The 15,561-nt window shown below is 39.0% G+C and overlaps 1 protein-coding gene across 3 annotated transcripts in view; it reads right to left on the bottom strand.

Annotated features, from left to right (window-relative positions):
• Positions 1-15,561, bottom strand: part of GTF2F2 (general transcription factor IIF subunit 2) — a gene marked incomplete at its 5' end in the record, with an annotated part of 154,595 nt that overhangs the window by 124,084 nt on the left and 14,950 nt on the right. The window contains 2 exons of one of the 3 annotated variants that reach the window (XM_079722059.1): positions 4,629-4,773; positions 6,023-6,041. The exons of 1 other annotated variant lie outside the window; for it this stretch is intronic. In XM_079722059.1, the coding sequence (XP_079578185.1) occupies positions 4,629-4,773; positions 6,023-6,041 (164 nt within the window). The remainder of the gene's footprint in view (positions 1-4,628; positions 4,774-6,022; positions 6,042-15,561) is intronic. One more of the 3 variants, XM_079722060.1, reaches the window with a different exon arrangement.

The raw sequence follows: 15,561 nt of genomic DNA, 5'->3' as shown, positions 1-15,561 counted from the left end.
CCACATGCCGTGGAGCAATGAAGCCCGTGTGCCACAACTACTGAGCCTGTGCTCTGGAGCCCATGAGCCACAACTACTGAGCCGGAAAGCCACAACCACTGAAGCCCGTGCGCCTAGAGCCCGTGCTCCACAACAAGAAGAGCCAACGCAATGAGAAGCCCGCGCACCGCAACGAAGAGTAGCCCCCGCTCACCGCAACTAGAGAAAGCCCACATGCAGCAACGAAGACCCAACGCAGCCAAAAATAAATAAATAAAATAAATAAATTAAAAAAAATAATAATGAAAACTTAGAGCAAAAAAGTCACCTTGTCTCTATCAGCTCTAAGCCTGCCCATTTCTTCCAATACTTTCTAACTCAGTAATGGTTTCACCATTCAACCAGATTCTCAAGTCAAAGAAGCTTGGAAACCATCCTAGACTTCTCACTCTTCCAGTCCCTGCCCAGTCAATTCATCACCAAAAGCTGTCAAATTTCCTCTAATATCTCTAGAACAGGAGCCCTCTTTTCCACTGCCACTGTCCAGTACAAAGATTTTCATCTCTAAACTAGACTATGAAATCCACAACTGAGTTTTTTTGCTTTGATCTAACCAGGACCATTGAATGGATTTTAGATGATGACAGAGTATGACAGGTAGCAGGAAGCTGAGTGAAAAACAGGATACTTGAAGGTGAGAGAAATAAATTTTATCTTCACTTTCTTCCCTCCTATTGATGTGCATTTAGTCATATATTTGAGGTCCAGCTCAAATATTTTCTCCACTTTTGAAGCTTCTCCCAGTTCCTTCAGGCAAAGTACATACTCTTTTTTGTACATAACTCTAACAAAGCACTTTCTGTAGCAATTATTTTTTCACATATCAGTTGCCCAACTGGACAGGAGTCGAGTCTTATTCTAGCGTAGAGCATAGCATCAAAAATATCTGTTGAACAACTTTTAGTCTAGAATTGGCAATTGTAAAATGAAAACATAAGTTTGAGCAAAGGTAGTGGTACAAAGGACAAAGAAACAGAAGTTATCTGGTTATCAGAAAACAGTACATAAAAATACTAAACTGAAGACCCAAGTTAAAAAAAAAAAGGCCAAACACATGAGGCTTTTCCATGTAGATGAGGGTAGAGAGATAAGCTAATAGAGATCCCCATGGAAATATTTAATAGAGAAAATAGATTATCTGGAACTTCACGGAGAAATCTGGAGGTGGAAGAAGGGCTAATCCAAATGGCCCTTAAAAATGAAACCCATTCTCTGAGATAGGAATGCTCAACTAGAAACAAATGAATTGTGTTCATCAAATGCTCATAAAATGCAGATTGTTTTAATTAAGGAGAAAGCATAGTAAAACATATCATCAGGCCCCTCTAACCCCATCACCCCAAAGACACTCAAATATGTAGAATTCAACCATTAGAAAAACTGGCTCAAAAGAGGTCTCTCAAAAACCAACAAAAGTATGTTAACTGAGAAAATAAAGCTATTGAAATTAAACTCAACACATTGAACTTAAGTGAAGGTCTAATCTTTTCTTATAAAATTCTGTTTTATAGACCTGGGCACTAGTAAAAAGAAATAAAGAGCCCAGAAAAGCAATTTTTTTAATAAGAAGGTACAGTTCTATGCTTGAGAGAATAATGGAAAAATATTCAGGATAATGTCTGCCTCCATGTATATTTCAATGTAAAATAAATGGCTTGCTCATTGTAAAATGACTCAGTTACTTAACACTCTGGCAGGTTCATGACAAACCAAGCTAATACAAGAGTGGTGGCTCTTTAGCTTTTTTGGGTCCCAGATCCCTCTGAGACCCCAATGAAAGCTAGGGTCCTGTCCTGCAGAAAAACATGCAGATATACACACTTAGCTAGCATTTTAAACATGTCACAGCAGTCTCAGAGCCCCTGTTGTCTATTTATGACTTCCTAGAGAGCCAAGGAACCCAGTTGTAGAACTGATACCTTAATGAGTAGAAATAGCAAATGACGCCAGGCTCAGAAAAGGAAATGAACTGTTAACAATTCCAGAGCTTTTCTCTTGGTCCTCCAGGCAATTAAAAACATTGAACATAAAAATCTCTTCTGGTTGAATTTTATCAAGTGATATACACCCAGATATAGGTAAAATGCATGCACACACCTTAAAATATATTTGAAACCTAAAGTGTTTAAAAGTAAAATCTAATATTAATAATAGTAATAACAGCTAATAGTTACTGAGCATGTACTATATACCAAGTATTATTCAAAGTGTTTTAAATATATTCATATTTATGCACTAATGTAAATAACTATTATCTGTATTTCATAAATAAGGAAATTAAGGCATAAAAAGGTGCAAAGAGAGTTAAGGAACAATGACATGAAACAGAAATGACTGAGATTAGGCAGCAAAGACCTCCCTTATAGTGTGCACCATCTAACAGCAACTTAGACCTGCACTTGTATTATCACAGTTCTACAAAGCAAGAACATATTGTACAAACTCCAGAAGAAGGATGACAATCTTCATCTTTTTCCATATTCCTGGCAAGATAATCCTTATAATACCATGTTCACTTTGGAGTACACTGTAACCAGAAATGTGAATACAAAATGTTCAAAAAGATCACAACGCTAACTGAAGGATTTACGAGATTAAAAATGAAAGATTAATTTTGAGGATAACAAACCTTAAGCTTTCTAAACCACTGTCTTCTGCATATGTACCAGCAATGAATCATGCTTTGGAAAAATTAGCAACTTGATAAGAGGTAAAAAATCTGAAACAGGGTACCTTTTTCTACCAAGGAAGTTCAAGTTTCCCTACCTCAAGCTTTCTTCCAAACTGCTTCCTTTTTATCATCTTGGTGCCAACACCTCTTCTACTCCAGGGACAAACACAAAAGTAGAGAAAACCTCACAGGTTCAGTAGGTCTTATTAAATCCCATCAGTTGCAAGACTAATTCAGATTCCTTGGATGTGCCTACGCTATGCCCTGCACAATGTAGCATACAATAGATATTTGTTGAATGGTTGAATCTTCTCCAGGAGAAAATGCGTACGTTTAACATTTTCTACTTCTCATAATACTACACTACAAATTATTATGGTAACAGAATAATGTAATAATACAAATCTTTTACCTTACCATTTTTTAAATTCTACGTCCCAAGGGAAAAAAAAAGACTAATTTTTTTGACATCAATTTACGCAGCTATTGGCAATCCAAGACACCACAAAAAATTTATCTGAGTACAGGTGACGCCTGAACGACATGGGTTTGAACTGCACAGGTCTACTTATATGTGGATTTTTCTCAATGGTAAATACTACAGTGCTACACAATCTACAGTTGCTAAATTTGAGCGCACAGAACCACAGATATGGAGGAACCTTGCATACAGAGAGCCCACTGTAAATTACATGCACATTTTCAACTCTGTGAGGGTTGCTGCCCTTAACCTTCCCATTTTTCAAGGATCAACTGTATATTCTATTTAAACAATAATGTTCTTAACATATTATAATTTCTTACAGCTTTCTTTTTTTTTAACATCTTATCAGAGTATAATTGCTTTACAATGGTGTGTTAGTTTCTGCTGTATAACAAAGTGAATCAGCTATACATATACATATGTTCCCATATCTCTTCCCTCTTGTGTCTCCCTCCCACCCTCCCTATCCCACCCCTCTAGGTGGTCACAAAGCACCGAGCTGATCTCCCTGTGCTATGCGGCTGCTTCCCACTAGCTATCTGTTTTACATTTGGTAGTGTATATATGTCCATGCCACTCTCTCACTTCATCCCAGCTAACCCGTCCCCCTCCCTGTGTCCTCAATCTTACAGCTTTCTTTGTAATGTTTAATGAAAATACAACAAAACCATGGATGTTTTTCTTTTAAACAACCAATAAACTTTCTGAATCAGGTAAGAGAAATTAGTTCTGTTAAAGTGAGGTGGCCTGCTGCTTTACTAGTAATATGCTAAATTCAGTGAAGCTTAAAAACCAAGAAACAATGAAAATAAACATATACTCTTACATATGCCACAAAAAAAGTTCCCTTTATATTTAATTCACAAACTGAAACACCTGCTCTGATTTACTGAACTGTTAAAACATCTGAGAGCAAACACACAAAATTAAAAACTATATACAGTTTCTTAGAAGTTGATATCAATTAAAAGAAATTAATCCCTATGCATTAAAAAGTATAGAAAGCATACAAGAGCCAAAATATTCCCTCTATTTTGACTAAATATTCCCTAATATTAAGCAGTATTTTTTTAAGACACAACTTATAGTTACTGAATATTAATTTACCAAAACAGGCAAGGATGACCTGATCTTGGCAAAAACCGTAACACTGTTTCCTCAACATCCTAGAAGACAGCTTGATGCACCACACTCTTCCATCTGCTTTGTGCTATTTCTTCATGCCCCAAATGCAAATTAAACCCGTCCAGGAACAGCCAAAATTTCACCAATCACAGGAAAGTACTTAGAGCAGAGAAGTAGTATGATATGAATAAGATGTAGAAGGAACAATAGGTGGAGCAGCCCTGGTAATGACCTTAGAGTACACGCTGAGAGAGAAAACCTACACAACATGTAGGGGAATTGCATTTAAATAATTCTATTCCCACCTACCTGATGAGCTCTCAGTAAACACCGTTAATGTCTGTCCTCCAACACTTTGCAAGACAAATGGATGTTCTCTAGGAGCACTGACTGAAGCTGGTTTTCCTCCAATATCATGAATATTTGCAAGATCCTCATTCAAAGTAAATGACACCTAGTAGACACATTAACCAGAGCTTATTACAAGAGACTTTTGTATTCAAAGTATCCGTACAGAAATTCTAACTATAAATCAAATACTTTTTTTAATGTGAATCTTTTCCAGTCATTTTATTAAGCATTTTTAAAAACTTTATCAAAAAATCTTTAATAATTAGTCATAATAAGAGAATCTATCCCCATTTGTCAGAATAATGGGGCTAATCTACCATTATATAGACAGCTTTAATATGTTTTCTCTGGTCTATGGCTGAAAAACTTCTATTTATAAAATAGAAAAAAATTTTTTTCCTAAGGTGTCTGAGGTCAAGGAAGAAACCATGTCTTGTTATACTTATACCCCTAAATAAATTAGATAAGTATTAGGTGGATGGATGGATGGATAGATTGACAGATAGATAGATAGACAGACAGACAGACAGATAGATAGATAGATAGACAGATCTATCTGTCCATTCATCCATTCATCCATCCATCTCCTAGCACAATGCCTGGCACACAGAAGGAAAACAGTATTTGCTGAATGACTGAACATTTTAAAAGTATTAAGAAAGCGACTGTACTTAAAGCAGGGGGAAGTGAGCTATTTACTCAGGAAGCTTAAACACTCCCATAAGCAGAAGATGTCTTTCTTTTTAGATCCAGTAACTGTATGAGTACACGGTGCTGTTTTACTTTTGAATATTTCAATACAACTAAATATTCAAAAGGATAACTCAATATTGAGGTTTAGAATAAAAAGACACAGTAGGTGTTCTTTCAAAATGATTTTTACCATATCTGCCCGAATTTTACATCAAAGGGATTTATAAACTTAACAAACTGATCTCTTAACCACTTAGAAAGATTATGAAGCATTATTTAAATATCTCTCTACTATGCGACAGGTACTGCAAATTATGTCCTGGACTTAATGGGTCAAAATCTAAAGCCTTCAAAAATCCAAATCAAATGCATTTGCCACACTGAAATAATGTTTAAAGTATTACTGAAACAATACTAATTTTCATAGTACCAAAAGAGGGGATATTTAGGTCAAAGTAGAAAAATGCTAAGCATGAACAACTAAAAAGGAGCCTATTCATTCACATAAGAGTGGCATTTATACTAGTATGTGTTCCTGACCAGCCACCAGTTTGATGTGGAGTTTTCCAGAATGTAAACACTACCCTCTCTTTACTATTACTAACGCATAGTAAAATAATCTAATGTTTTAAATAAAATTTCCATAGAAATAATCTTACCTCGGTCCTTCCTTGATTTCTGAAAGAGAGGAAAGAAAAAAATTTCAATTATTTAATTTCATTTTTTTTTCAAATGTAAGCTAAGAACTAAAAGAAATAATACTACATATTTACATAAAAATATTACATTTACAGAGATTAACTAATATTTATCCTTGGCTCTCCTAAACTATTGTTTGTAATCCTATAGGAAAAACAAATACACATTAATCCCACATGAGTATTTTAGATATTATGAGTTTGTGTCTCTTAACACTATTACAACCTGACCTGATAATATTTTATCCAAATAATGATCTTATTACAATTCTTATTTTAATTTCTGAGTATTTTAATTTATTATTTATTTATTATTTTTGGCTGCGTTGGGTCTTCGTTGCTGTGCACGGGCTTTCTCTAGTTGCGGCGAGCGGGGGCTACTCTTCGTGGCGGTGTGCGGGCTTCTCATTGCGGTGGCTTCTCTTGTTGCAGAGCATGGCTCTAGGCACACAGGCTTCAGTAGTTGTGGCACACGAGCTCAGTAGTTGTGGCTCGTGGGCTCTAGAGCACAGGCTCAGGAGTTGTGGCGCATGGGCTTAGTTGCTCCACGGCATGTGGGATCTTCCCGGACCAGGGCTCGAACCCGTGTCCCCTGCATTTGCAGGCGGATTCTTAACCACTGTGCCACCAGGGTAGCCCTCTGAGTATTTTTAGCATTCAGCAGCATGTGAATGGCATATTTAATACCAGATATATAGAACTTCAACAAATTTTACTATTTATTTTGTCTAGCTGAAGAAGTTTTGCTTACCTAACAAAATCTTAAAGATGAAAAATTATTTTTAAATACAAGCAATTTTCTCTGCTATAAAAATAATGTAGAGGGCCTCCCTGGTGGCGCAGTGGTTGAGAGTCCGCCTGCCGATGCAGGGGATACGGGTTCGTGCCCCGGTCCGGGAGGATCCCATATGCCGCGGAGTGGCTGGGCCCGTGAGCCATGGCTGCTGAGCCTGCGCATCCAGAGCCTGTGCTCCGCAACGGGAGAGGCCACAACAGTGAGAGGCCCGCGTACCGCAAAAAAAAAAAAAAAAAAAAAAAAAAAAATAATGTAGAAATAATTTTATTACAGACAAGCCAAAAGTTTTAAATTAGCCAAGATTCTACTGTTAACATCTACTGTTATCTACAGTAAATATCCTTCCATACGATTTTTTATTTATTTGAATTACATTTAAAATTTTTTTCTTTTTCTTTTTTTTATAAATATGGGATCAATGTACACCCTAATAATAGCCTAATAAAAAAAAAACATGTATTAAGTACCTGCAAAGTACTGCGTGGAAGGCCCCTATCCCCAGCCAGCAGAAGATATAAAAGCTAAATCCATAACTATAAAGTGAGATAAATTTTAATTTTAATTAAGAGAGCCACAATGTGCTAGGATTAGGTAGGAGGACACCACTTCTTCCATTTTAAGAGTTAAGGATTGGCTCAACAAGAGGCAGCTTTTGAGCTATAGTATCAAACGTAAAATAGATAGCTCGTGGAAAAGCAGCCGCATAGCACAGGGAGATCAGCTCTGTGCTTTGTGACCACCTAGAGGGGTGGGATAGGGAGGGTGGGAGGGAGGGAGACGCAAGAGGGAAGAGATATGGGAACATATGTATATGTATAACTGACTCACTTTGTTATAACGCAGAAACTAACACACCATTGTAAAGCAATTATACTCCAATAAAGATGTTTAAAAAAAAAAAAAAAGGTAAATAGCTAAGTGGGACTTTCCTGGCGGTCAAGTGGTTAAGACTCTGCACTTCCACTGCAGGGGGCGCAGGTTTGATCCCAGGTCGGGGGAACTAAGATCCTGCATGCTGTGTGACAGGGCCAAAAAAAAGAAAAGTAAAGCAAAGCCAGGAAAATGTGATCAGATCTGGCTGGGAGGGAAAGTACAAAATAAAGAATGGTAGGAGATGAACTGTAAAGGAGAAGTGGGGCCAGACCGTAGAAGATCTTGAATATCACAGCACAGAGCATGGACCTCACTCTTTAGGCAACGGAGAGCTACAAGCATTGTTTGAACAAAAGTATAACAAGTACAAAGACATGTTCCAAGAAACTGACATCAGAAAATATACATAGAATGGATATGAAGACCAGTTAGAAAACTACTATTTCTCTGTAACACCCCGGCTGAGTTCCAACCTGTCTTCCTTCCGTGGTTCAGTCATTCACTGTCATTAAGTGTCTGCGATACATCCACTAGGCACTGTGACAAGTGCATCGTATAGTATGAGTATAGGTCTTTATCCTCAAGAAGGTCCCAGTCTAATGAAAAAAAGACAGTGCCAATCCATGAACAACTACAAACAGGGCAGTAAATTCAAGACAGAGGTACAACAAACTGTCATAGAAATGCAGATATGAAAGCTAGGAAAAGATGAACTGAGTGGGGGGTGAGATCGACAACAAGCAGCCATTCCAGGCTAAGAGAAGAATCCAACTAAACACCAGAAATGAGAAAGTATCCAGCATATTGTTTCTAACATCAGTGAACGGTAGGCTGGAGTCAAGTGGTAAAGAGCCTTTTAGGCCAGACTAAGGATTCCAGATTCTTACAGAGATTTGTTTACTGTAGGAATTCCCAGTCTTTCATACATTAAAATACAATGTCAATCTTCTTTTTGTTGGGGAAGTACCTAGAACAGAGGTGAAAAAAGTTTAAGATTTCACATAAGAATAATGAATTTGCAGCTTCTCTTACAAGACCGGAAGATCTGGCAACAACGTGCTCCCAATTCAGCATGACAACAATCCCCTCAACGTGCATAGTCAGGCACTGAATTCACTACAGTCCCTTCCCTATCTCTCCAGAACTTTCCTTCTAGAGGAATTTAATTTAGCTACCCTAAGAGAGAGGCACTGTAGGCAAAGCAAAGGTAAAGACACAGAAGGCACTCACGTAATGTTTACTGAATTGAACTGAGGCTAATGCAGAAATGCATATAAAAAGTAATGAAGGCCTGAACCAGACAGCTGTAGAATGCAAGGAGGAGTGCGTGGCAAAACCGATAGAAGAGGAAATGACTGAAAGTGGGCAGCAAAGGAAAAAGGATGGATTAAAGATCATGCTGCCATTTCCCGTCAGTGACTAGAAATCACCCAGCTGCAATTAGGGAACACAGGAGGGGAGGTCGACTTCCTTTTCATATACAGTTGACCCTTGAACAATGCAGGGGTTAGGGTGGACGACACCCTCTGTGTTCATGGTTCCACGTCCATGGATTCAACCAACAGCACACCGTGTGGTACTGTAGCATATACTGACTGAAAAAAACCCATGTAATCAGTGGACCTGTGCAGTTCAAACTCTTATTGTTCAAGGGACAACTGTATATATTATAATAGCACCTTAGTTGGAATGATAAGAGATTGATCAACTGTGGATGAGTTAATTTTCTAAAATAAATATTAACCCTTGAAAACTTAAAATTTATTTTACAAGGATTATGTATTGCTTTGTCTTGGTATATGAATGTATGAAGTATACATGACCTTTTGTCATTCTACATTACAACTAAAATATACCCTTTCCATGATGATCTGTGGTCAAAGTTATAAACATCCACTATGGTAAAACACAGTAATATCTTCAGAAATGGATGAAGTAAACACCTGGCCCACCCTTTCACTGAAAGTCTCATAATGTTTCTCGTTACTCTGAGTCTGTTTCTCAATACTCCACAGATACTTCTTTAGACTCCAACCTCGTTCCTCTTGCCTTTTTAAAAAATATTAATGTCTTTCCTTTTTCTTACACTTTTAAAATACATCTTAGATTTGACACCAATGGGGCCAGACTTTTCACTAATCACTGATAACCAATAAATCACCTGCTTCTTCAGGATAAGAAAACCAACCAAATAATAATAATAATAACCCTGTGCTCCACAGGATTTTTGTGGTTTTTGTTTTGTTTCACTTTGAATTCCTATTCATATGTCCCCTTCTTGAACAATATAGCTCAAAAACCATTAGGGGAGGCCAAGCAAGGTAGGCATCTGCAGAGTGGGTTGAGCAGAGTAATCATAGCCCAGGTGGAAAGGAAGTGCCTGGGGTGGAGAGGGCAGGCCGGGGCAAGGTGCCAGAGCCCAGTGGGGTAAAGGAGGGCACCCCATAATGGAACAGCTCAACAAGAAATGGGTCAGAGCCTAGTGGGGCAAGGGCATCCACATGGAAGGAGAGCCTGAAACAGGCTGTTGGAGCCCTAGCGGGGTAAGGAGGCATGGCTTTGAGGAGAGGGCAGCCTCAGAACAGGGGGTGGAAGCCTAGAAGGGCTGAGGAGAGAGAGCATCCCTGTGGAGGGCAGCAAAGGTTAACAACAGCCTAACAAGGGCTGCTATAGCGCAAGGAGGGTGAGGAGGGCAATCACCAATGCGGGGAGAAGTGGGGGACTCTGAACAAGTAAGAACAAAGGCCTGAACAAACAACCCAATCCAAAAATGGGCAGAAGACTTAAATAGGCATTTCTCCAAAGAAGATATACAGACTGCCAACAAACACATGAAAGAATGCTCAACATCATTAATCATTAGAGAAATGCAAATCAAAACTACAATGAGATATCATCTCACACCAGTCAGAATGGCCATCATCAAGAAATCTAGAAACAATAAATGCTGGAGAGGGTGTGGAGAAAAGGGAACACTCTTGCACTGCTGGTGGGAATGTGAATTGGTACAGCCACTATGGAGAACAGTATGGAGGTTCCTTAAAAAACTAAAAATAGAACTTCCATATGACCCAGCAATCCCACTACTAGGCATATACCCTGAGAAAACCATAATTCAAAAAGAGACATGTACCAAAATGTTCATTGCAGCTCTATTCACAATAGCCCGGAGCTGGAAACAACCTAAGTGTCCATCATCGGATGAATGGATAAAGAAGATGTGGCACATATATACAATGGAATATTACTCAGCCATAAAAATAAACGAAACTGAGCTATTTGTAATGAGGTGGATAGACCTAGAGTCTGTCATACAGAGTGAAGTAAGTCAGAAAGAGAAAGACAAATACCGTATGCTAACACATATATATGGAATTAAAAAAAAAAAAAATGTCATGAAGAACCTAGGGGTAAAACGGGAATAAAGACACAGACCTACTTGAGAACGGACTTGAGGATATGGGGAGGGTGAAGGGTAAGCTGTGGCAAGAAAGAGAGGCATGGACATATATACACTACCAAACGTAAGGTAGATAGATAGTGGGAAGCAGCCGCAGAGCACAGGGAGATCAGCTCGGTGCTTTGTGACCACCTGGAGGGGTGGGATAGGGAGGGTGGGAGGGAGGGAGACGCAATAGGGAAGGGATGTGGGAACAGATGTGTATGTATGACTGATTCACTTTGTTATAAAGCAGAAACTAATAAAAATAAAAAAAAAATAAAAATAAAAAAAAAAGGCCTGAACAAATAAGTGAATATATTAAGAATAACAGGAACCAGGTTTCTCACTTTCAGAAAGAGGTACAAATATGAAAAGGGAGGAAACTAGAACACACCCTGTAGTGCTGAACTGGAACTGGGTATTGGTATAAATTCATGATTTTCAACACATGTAAATATAAAAATAAATGTAGACCTAGAGGTAGGTATGTGTACATATACACCCACTTAGAGGGTCTGGGAGCAGCCATGAGCACCTGTGGTATCCAGAGCTTAGTTTCCAAATCCCATTTTCCTCTAGAGGAAACCAAGGCTCTTTGGAGAAATGACTGACTCCAGGGCTCAGACAGAAACGTACAAGATGAGTCTAAAACATCTTTCCTTAACAAAAAGTAAGTGCTCAAAGAATGATGAAGACATGCCCAAAGTCTATGGGACTTACACTATTGAACTGTACACTTAAAAATGGTTAAGGTGGTAAATTTTATATGTATTCTTTACCACGACAATGAAAACAAAGATCATGAGTGCCAGCTAGAAGGAGCTTCCATTGGCTCAACTTTGGACAATTTGAACATCAGAATAAATGATGACAAATTGAGTCTCTCAGTGTCTTTCTGTAAGGGCAGCACCAAGAACTGAATATAATGCTTGCACTGTGAGCTAACTGGCAGAGGAAACAGTGGGATTATTATTCTACTTTGTTATGATCAGCAGTGTGTATCTGTGCCTGTGTGTGTGTATTATATACGTATATATACGTATATGTGTGTATGTATATATGTGCATTCATATACATATATGTTTTGCCAGACTGCCCTTCAGAAAGTTTGTACTGACTGAAACTCCTATCAACAGTATAACACTGTTCTAAACTTAGTCAGTTTTTATAACAAAAAATTATCTCACTGATTTTTTTATTTGCGTATTTTCTATTATTAGTGGGCCCCGATATGACCTCGGAAGTTAAGTGTGTTTAGAAATAAAACTAGAAATTAAACGTCTCTGAAAGAAGCTGTATTAGTACAAACTGTATGACTGTCAGTAAAATATGACATGTATCAAACATTTTGAAAACTGAAGTTTTCTGAGGCAGGATGGTAATGTAGAAAGGCTGGTTTTGGGGCTTCCCTGGTGGCGCAGTGGTTGAGAGTCCGCCTGCCGATGCAGGGGGCGCGGGTTCGTGCCCCGGTCTGGGAAGATCCCACGTGCCGTGGAGCGGCCGGGCCCGTGAGCCATGGCCGCTGGGCCTGCGCGTCTGGAGCCTGTGCTCCGCTACGGGAGAGGCCACAGCAGTGAGAGGCCCGCATACCGCAAAAAAAAAAAAAAAAAAAAAAAAAAAAAAAAAAGGCTGGTTTTAAAATTAAACAAACTAAAGCAAAACTATAAACCAATTAAAATGCAGTACACATCAGATGTCCAAAGGTGTAAGAATAGTCCAAGTACAGTGGTTTAGGGACATGGCATGAATTGTTTGACGAAAATGGCCCAAATGTTACCAACTGTTGAAAGAAGCTGTTACTCTCATTTTATTCTGGACTCTCCCTTTTTCAGGTATTAAAAGAACCAAATTTGGGAAGAGCTGCATGTGTTCCCCCTCCCCTCCGCCTCTCTTGATTCCTTTACTCCACAGTGCCTGTCTCTGCTGGAATCAACGTCCACACCATGTATTTCTTCCTAGCTTCTGGCCTACTGTACAGCAAGCTGGTGCCGCTGCTTAACTCTGGGAGAGCTGACGGGGAGGGGAGGTGCCAGGCATGATGCAGGGTCTACTGCCTGTACTTTGTGGTATGTGGGGCATGACAGCAGGTGAACACTTACGGAGTATTTTACATGCACTTAACCTATGAGGTATTAATACCATCTCCTTTTCACAGATGAGGAAACAGAGAGGGTAATAAGCAACTTCCCCAAAGTCACATAGCTGGTAAATGACAAGGCCCGGATAAAGCCCAGAGGTGACTGACTCCTGAGTCCATACTCATTATCGGTATACCACACTGCCTTTTTAAAACCTTAGCTATTTTTCATTTTTTACCCAAATATACATTTTTTCAACCACACAGATAACCCACCAAATGGTTAATCTGCCTCTAAGGATCAATAGTTGATCATACATCTTCTAGTCCTTAAAAATATTTGAAGACAGTTTCACTGGTTTGCCCTAAGTCTTCTCTTAAACAGCCATTGTGCCTTCAAATGATGGTTCCTCACAGGAAATTGATTTTAGTTTTCTCATTGTCCTAGTCTCACTCCACTGAATGAACTTATTTGTCCATGTCTCTAAGTGCAGCACTAAAAACTGAACACAAAGTTTGCTCTGGAAGCTCACTGGCAAAGAAGAGTGGGGTTAGCATCCCACTTCATTCTAAACAACAATCATCTATTAACGGAGCCTTTTGTTTATAGCCACAAAACCTTGATGAGTCATATTTAGCTGAAATTAAAGTATCGATAACCTAGTCACAGGCACTGCTAAGCCATTCCTTGCTCATCCTACACTTGTTTAATAGTGAATCTAGTAATCAGTAAAGAAGAATGAAAACTAAGTAAATTAGAAACATAAATAAGATAGCCAGTAGACCTACTCCAGAACAAGCTGGTTTCAAGCATTTCCATAGCAATCTTAGGATAGCAACTGCTAAAAATCTGTTCCCACCATTAAAAGCATCTAGCTCTTCTACACGGCAAGATTATATTTCATGTTAGGTAGAAAATCTGCTAGATTTTTTATTTACATATAAAATACACATACACACATCTGTTAATATTAAGGGCAAACATACAGTTTATTGCCCAAACCAGGACACTCTGGAGAGTGAAAGAGGAGACACTATTAATAATTACACAGGAAAAATATGTAAACCAGCACTGTAAGACATGTAAACGGGTCATGACCTAGGGATACGGCCTCCCTGTGCATATTAGATGTAACTATGTAAAACATCTGCTTTAAACTAAGGACAAGCTTGAAATTTTCTTCCAAACAAAGGGTGATCAAGAAAAGGTGATCACAGCACACCCATTACTGTTTATTCAGCATGCTATCTTTAATATTTACCTTAGGGATGAAAGCAGTACTTAGGGCTTACATAGGTTTCCCTAGAGCTTGGCTCCTTTAACTCTGTTTCCCATAGCGGCTCCGTCCTCCCCACACCAAAAGATTTTACATTCCTCAACTAGGTATTTTCTTTACACAGAGGTTTTCAGGAATGCAATATTCATGGTAGGGAAAGGTAGCGAATCTAAACTCAGAAGATTAAGTATCTGTCCAAAGTCTCACTGATAGTAAGTGACGGAGCTGATACTGGAACCTGTTGGAGTTTTCTTACTACTCAAAGGACTGAATTTAAGCCCAGTTCTGCTATTAAATGTGTAGCTGTTTCTTAAGAAAAGAAGATATTACTTCTCTCTACCTAACATTAGAACTTTGGATATAAAAGCATGCCCATTTCCAATAAATATCTTGTGAAAACAAAAGGAAGAATTAAAAGATTTGTCTGAAACAAATGCAAGTAAGACAAAGAACAAAAATATTGATATTTAGGGCATAAACCACGAAAGTATCAAAGCGTCTTACTTTAAAGGCACAACATCATCCAAGAACACAGGATTGCTCCTCCAAAGAACAAAACCCAGAGGGTGTCCAAATAACATTTAGAAATTGAGAAGATGAGAAGGAGCCAGCAAGAGAGTGATGTCTCAAAAGTGAGGTGAAAAAAAAGGGTTTGAGGGTAGAAGTGATCAACTATGTCAAATTCTGTTGAAGGTCAATTGAGAAGAGCTGTTGGTTGACTCTTAGATTTAACAATGTGGATGTGGTAGGGGCTTCCCTGGTGGCGTAGGGGTTAAGAATCCGCCTGCCAACGCAGGGCACGTGGGCTTGAGCCCTGGTCCGGGAAGATCCCACATGCCGCAGAGTAACTAAGCCCATGTGCCACAACTACGGAGCCTGCACTCTAGGGTCCAAGTGCCACGACTACTGAGCCCACGTGCCACAACTACTGAAGCCCGCGTGCCTAGAGCCCGTGCTCCACAGCAAGAGAAGCCAATGCAATGAGAAGCCTGCGCACCACAGCGAACAGTAGCCCCTGCTCTCTGCAACTAGAGA

This window comes from Hyperoodon ampullatus (genome assembly GCF_949752795.1).
Source record: "Hyperoodon ampullatus genome assembly, chromosome: 16".
Lineage (NCBI taxonomy): Eukaryota > Metazoa > Chordata > Mammalia > Artiodactyla > Ziphiidae > Hyperoodon > Hyperoodon ampullatus.
This window is presented reverse-complemented; position numbering and strand designations above follow the sequence as displayed.